The sequence below is a fragment of the Oryzias melastigma genome, linkage group LG1, assembly GCF_002922805.2.
Source record: "Oryzias melastigma strain HK-1 linkage group LG1, ASM292280v2, whole genome shotgun sequence".
Classification (NCBI taxonomy): Eukaryota; Metazoa; Chordata; class Actinopteri; order Beloniformes; family Adrianichthyidae; genus Oryzias; species Oryzias melastigma.
Genome location: NC_050512.1, coordinates 31,927,688 through 31,934,215, shown reverse-complemented (window position 1 = coordinate 31,934,215; position 6,528 = coordinate 31,927,688). Strand labels below are relative to the sequence as shown.

Genomic DNA, 6,528 nt, shown 5'->3' with positions numbered 1-6,528 from the left:
ATGCAGGTTACTGTAGGTGGGGGGGGGTCTGCAGACGCGTCTGAATTGATTTCTAGGAGGACAGATGTCGGCTCTGAAACGCATCACAAATGCTCCAGATTCTCCCGCCATCAGGAGACGGCGGGAAACAAAACGTCCATTAACTCGTCAACCAAAAATTCATCTTCCTATACTTATGTGACAAAATATCAATTCAGAATATTTTCTTCATAAATCCAAGGAGGAGTTAACATATATTGTCTAAAAAGATGTTATTTAAAGATTAATTTAAATTGTTTTATTTTACTTTAATTTCCTTGTTTGATTTAAAGTTTACAGAGTTTATAACGAGACATGAATCACTTTAAACAGCATATAAATGACCATAGATTACCTTTTGTGCACTAAAGAACAAAAAATATTTATGAAATATGAATTATTTTTGTGGGTTATTGTTGTGCGGAAATCCTCTCTTAGGCTCCGCCTTTCACTGATGTGGGTACCGCCCACTTCATGACGTCATTCTAGAGCCGGTCAGCGTGTTCTGCTGCTCACTGCTAGCTTTAGGGAGAAAGTGCGTTTATGTTAGCCTGGGGGCGGAGCTGTCAGAGCTGACTCCTCCTGAAAGGGGCGGTTCTCTTTCTGTGACATCATCACGTAGGGACCCGCTCGTTATCGTGGGTATGGGAGGGGCTACAGGCTTTTAGAGGATGACTCTTAAATGCATGAATGGATCAAAATGTCTCTTTGGGGTTCTTCATAGAGAGGAATGAACAATAAAATGCATTTAAAACCTCAAAATGTAGAATATTCATGGTTTTGATAATGAAATGATGTTCTTCTGGCAGTAAAACGGTTCAGTTTCCTCCTCGTGGAGTCTGACTGAGAACTCACCTTCGTTCCTTCACCTGGAGAACATCCAGTGAAAGTCCCTCATTATTGTTTAGAAAAATACACAAAGTTTATGTTTTTATGGCCGTTAAAAGTCGTCATTAAAATGAAGAATCACATTTACTTTTATGAAAATGCTCAACTTTATGTTCACTACATTAATACTTTAATAAATCTCCATTTTCTCATTGTAAATTTATGAGTTTTTCCAAACATAAATTTATTTTTTCATTCACAACATTTCTGCCTTTTGCTTGATAGTTTTTTTTTCCTTTAATTTTTTTGCTTTTTTCTCATAATTGTACAACTTTAGTTTTGCTAAAATGTCACTTTTTTCAAATTTTTTTTCTTAGTAAAATTTAGACATTTTACTCATTATTTTAGGATTTTGTTGTCATAAACTTTTAATGATTTTCTAATCATTTTACAACCTTATTCTCGTAAAAGTTTTAAATTTTCCTCATAATCGTACAACTTCTTGATAGTTGTGTTATTTATTTACTTATTTATTTATTTATTAGAGACGGGAATCAATTAAAAAAACTGATTAATCACAAACCTGGGAATAAATGAATCGCAATTATTTTTTTTTTTTGTTACAGTATTTGCTGACTACAAATATTATTATAAAAAATCACACAAAACTGTACAAAAATACACAATATTTGTTTTTGTGACCATTAAAAATAATTTTAAAAAATGTAGATTTGAAATATTACCATGTTAAATTACTACTGTGTCTTTTTTGTGTCTCTTACTTTTGACAGCAGCCTCCACAAGTTCCTTTCAAAATAAAATACAGCAATTAGGATCCTGCAGCTGCAGCAAAGTAATTTCAAAATAAAATGCAAGACATGTTTTTTATCATTAGGATTTTGGTGCATCACCATCATTCTCTCCTTTTACCTCCAAATATAAACATTGAAGTAGAATCCAATTATTTGACAACAAAAATGTGGAGCTCATTTTTAACTGCCTTAGTGTAAAACTTTAACCACTTTGGAGTAATTTACCAAAATATGAGAATTGTGGAGACTTTTATTTGACTAATGTCACAATGAAAACACAAATTTAAAGAACGTTTCTACAGAATTTCATATGAATCATTTTGCTCTGTGGTTTGACAAAATAAAAAGCTAAAGAGAAAACTCAAGGCAAATGCAAAACTGAAATAACTGATCATTAATTTGAATAATTAGTATTTTCCTTTAGAACTCAAGAGCTGAAGGTTACAGAGGCTTGATTTAGATGAAAAAATATACTTTTATTCCATCAAATATTTTAATAAGTCAGAAGAAACTATTTTTTGGTGTTTAATATATTTAATTTGGAAGCACTTTTTAAATAAAAATATGTATTTTTTTCATGTAAGGAATTACATCCTAGAAATAAAGTTCCCACAAATACAAAAATGATTTTTTTCCAGTTGTTGGAGCTCTTCCTCAAACCTTTCTTGTACCTGAGCTGTAAAAACTTAGCGCTCCCTCTGGTGGACATGTATGGTATTGCAGACAAAAACAAACTTCCTCTGAAGCTTCAAACACACCGTTTTAGTGGAAATATAAAGTTTTAATCCAAAGCAGATTAAATGCCAAGGAAAGCAGTGGACAAACTCATCTTATTTTACACAAAAATAACCACAGATTTGAACCAGAAGTTACAGAAAAGTTCACAGAAACGCCAGAGAACTCTGTTAAAACATAAAAAAGTTAAATGTTCGGCTGTAAAACCAAACAAAAGAGTTTCACATTTGTAACATTAGGGAGGGGGGGCATTTTGTTCCACTGTAAAAAAAACTAAAAGTCCCCCCCACCACCAGAGAACTCCCAAAATGCAACAAAAGCAGCTGCAAGACATGCAGCGCCACCTTCTGGAGCTTTGTAAAACTGCAGCCAGAGAGGAACCGGGTTCAGAAGAATAATAAAACACTGGGGGGGGGGGCAGCAACACCTCTCAAACATCCCATAATAACTTCCTCTGAAAACCTTGAAACCTGCAGCCCTGACCATGACTCCTCCCCCTCCTTACTCCTCACCTGAACGACCTTCAAACACAAACCTTCATTCAACTTTCCTTTAAACCCCCCCCACCCCAGCTAAGGTTAAAAACAATAAAAATAAAGTTCATAAACGTCTGAACCGAAACGTTTCACATTTTCACACAGTAAACATCTAAAACAAACGAAGTCTGCTTGTGATTCGCAGCTGTGAAGTCGGACTCAACGATCTGGAGGAACTTCATCCTCTAAAAACGTGATGTAAACAGGCTGACGCTGTACCACCAGAACAAACAAACAAACAAACAAACATCTCCCAAGAACTATAAATCAGAGGAACATCTTCACACTAGAAACGTTTCCAGTAGAAACCTCGGATCCGTCCTGCAGCGTTTCCATGTTTCTGCTGGACTCAAACGTTATCGATAAATATCTGTAACATCGGCCGGACGCTGTACACGCGGTGCGGGGGGCACAAACAGACGGGGAGAGTTCCATCCGGTCCAGACGCTCCTACACAGCAGACGGACACATCCTGGGCTGGGACGGAGATTCCTGCTGGGACACCAGGAAAACTCCCTTCAGCTCAACCGGACTTTCATTTTGAAGGGCAGAAGTGCAAACAACAACAGAGATAAACAGACGCCAGAAAAAAGGAAAAAAACTAATTTGTGAAAATAAAGTTATAACATGATGAGGTGAAAGGTCAACATTTACCAAATAAAGCGTAAACTTACATTTTAAAACTCATATTTATATTTATGATGATCCATCAAAGCAAACAAAACGGAGTAAAAACTAGATTTAAACATCAGTATTTGATCAGTTCATGCAGGATTTTGATAAATAAATGTTCATTAAATCTGGAAGCTCACAAACTGTTTCTGTTTTAAGATAATCGTTTTTCTTCCGGTTCCGCCCAGATTCTCATGGAGGCGTCCGTCCTGGTCTCAATATTTAACAGAAACTGGATCCGTCTCAGATGTTTAATGATCACATGTGAAAATGTCTTAAACCAGAAGAAGAAATCTGCAGATAAAAACCACAGAGGGATTTCGATTTTCAAAATAAAAGTCTTTTCGTTCAGTTTCTAAATATTTTATTTCTAACAATACGGTCCAGATGAATCCAGCATTCTGATTGGCTGTGATAATGGAAAGGTAAAAAGGAAGTTCTGGTCACATAAGGTTCAGCATGTGGTAACCATGGCAACAGAAACACTGAGGTTCATGTCTGTCTTCCTGTCTCATTTTTTAAGAGTATTTATAAATAATTCTATGATTATCGCTGAAAGAAATCGTTTTTTTGGTTGATCCACATTTATTGATGATATCAAAGTGAAACTTTCCTGATTCTTAGAAACAAACTTGAGCTTCATCATTTGGGCCGAAACAAGCGGAAAGAAGCGACCTTTGACCTCTGAAATGACCCTTCGGATCACTTAACGAGACGTTGAGTCAGCCTGGAGCCGTTACCATGACGATGGTTGGAATGGATCCACTCTATGAGGTACAAGCAGGACCACACGTACGAGCCGAACACGGCGTCTCGTCTCACCGCAGACCTCAACCAATCACAGGCCGAGGATTCTCGGAGGAAAGACGCCAACGAGTCGATGAACGTCTACGAACCTTCGGAGGTTTCAGCGCTTCGTCTCGGTTCCACAGAAAGTCTGGATTTCTCACAACCAGCCCGGATTTCCCCAAGACGGAACCGCTCAGCGGACTGTTGACCTGCACATGCACACGTACACGCACACATGCACACACACATGCACGCACACATGCACACACACATGCACGTACACATGCACACACACATGCACGCACACATGCACACACACATGCACACACATTCAACGTTAACGTTTCATCCTGAACTCATTTACGACATTTATGTCTTCATCACATCAAACTGAAGACGAGTGAAAACACAAACTTCTTCGTTTTAGCTTCACCAACAGACGAAAACTCGACTTTAGCAAATAATTATTATATTTAATGAATCAAATGTGACATAAATCTGTCTTTGTTTATTTATTTGTTGTTTTTCTAATCAATATATTTCATTATTTCTGTAATTAGTTTAAAAAATCTGTGATTTGTTTTGTCGATAATAAATCTGTCAAATAAATAAAATCAATCAAAAAACAGAAGAAAAAACTAGAACAAAATGAATAAAAATAAAGTCTTAAAGTTACAATAAAAATATTTCATTTGCTAAACTAAAGCCAAAAGGTTTATGCTGCAAACAAGTCTTAATTTTATAAAGGAAATGTGATGCTTTTCAAAATAAAATGTCCTTTTTAGGATTTACAGTTTTTGTTTGAACAGAATCCGGTTCAGATGATGGATGACGTCATCAGGTTTACTGTCATGGAAACAAACAACTTTATATCCAAAAATATAAACTTGTGACTTTAAATCAGGAATTTACTTTTTCATTTCGACTGAATCGTTTTTCATTCTCCTAATTTTACATCTTTATTTTTGCTCAATTGTAACTTTTTTTCTGATTCTGTACATTTTCTAATTTTATGACTTTTTTCTTAGTAAAACTTTAACATTTTCCTGATGATTTTATTTTGTTTAAACAAAACTCATTTCAACTTTTGAATTGTTTTGAAATAATCACAAATCTTCTTCCTGATAATCGTGTAACGTCTTCATGTTTCTGATGTCTTCTTCTGACTCGTTTCTGTTTTCTTTCCTTTTCGTTTCATCCAAACATCCTTTAAACTAAACTAAACTAAACCGTTCCCGCCGTGCGAGTACATCCGGTTCCTCACCGCCTGCAGGACGACGTTCTCTTTGCCGCCTTTTCTCTGGCCGGCGCCGTCGGGGGAGCCGTGTCTGCCCCGCCTCTCCGCCGTCAGCTGCTCGCCTCGAGTTCTGCGCTGTTACCATAGCAACACAGCACCTCAGGTTGGACCGCTCAAACGTTTGTAGTTCTGGATCCGGACAGAACCGCAGGACTACCTTAATGAGGCCGCCGAAGGAGCGCGAGCGCGGGTGTTTCCTGCTGGGAGGGGGCGGAGCCTGCGGGTCTTCAGCCGGCGCCGCCGCGTTGGTCTGTCTGACCAGCTGAGACACACAGAGAGTTCGGAGTTACTCGGATCATCCGGATCCCTGCAGAACTCGGTCGGAGCAGAACCTGTCGGACGAGCTTCTTCTTCTTGGCCGAGTCCGGCATGTTCTGGTGGACGTGCCGGAAGAGCTCCTTCAGCGCCTCGTCCGTGTACTGCTGGGCCGGAGACCCGCACGCCTCCTGGGGGGGCGGGGCCAGGACCGCCGCCCTCTTCCGGGGAAAAACCGTCCTGGGAGCCGGAGAGCTGCTCGCCGCCAGCAGCTCCAGGTCGTCCTGGAAGACCCAGAACAGACGACCCGGCGCTCAGAACCGAAGAGACCCGACAGACCAGAACAGAGGGAACGGAACCGCCGTCCGGGTAAAGAACGCGGACGTGGTTCTGAACCGGAACACGGACCTGAACCAGAAAACCGGAACACGGACCTGGTTCTGAACCGGAACACAAAGTCTTTGGTTCTGCGGCGGTTCAACATTCCATCATCTTTAAATAAATGATTTAAAAGTAAATACAGTTTAATTTCTAAAACATTTACAAAATATATATATATATATATATATATATATATATTTTTTTT

General features: G+C 38.7%; 1 protein-coding gene across 2 annotated transcripts in view; it reads right to left on the bottom strand.

The window, feature by feature from the left end:
• Window positions 1–2,399: 2,399 nt before the first annotated feature.
• Window positions 2,400–6,528, bottom strand: part of arhgap19 (Rho GTPase activating protein 19) — a 10,505-nt gene continuing 6,376 nt past the window's right edge. The window contains exons 8-12 of one of the 2 annotated variants that reach the window (XM_024290128.2): window positions 6,020–6,226; window positions 5,845–5,949; window positions 5,655–5,762; window positions 4,498–4,599; window positions 2,400–3,424 (exon numbers count right to left, since the gene is read on the bottom strand). In XM_024290128.2, the coding sequence (XP_024145896.1) occupies window positions 3,380–3,424; window positions 4,498–4,599; window positions 5,655–5,762; window positions 5,845–5,949; window positions 6,020–6,226 (567 nt within the window). In that variant the 3' untranslated portion in view covers window positions 2,400–3,379. The remainder of the gene's footprint in view (window positions 3,425–4,497; window positions 4,600–5,654; window positions 5,763–5,844; window positions 5,950–6,019; window positions 6,227–6,528) is intronic. The other variant, XM_024290129.2, reaches the window with a different exon arrangement.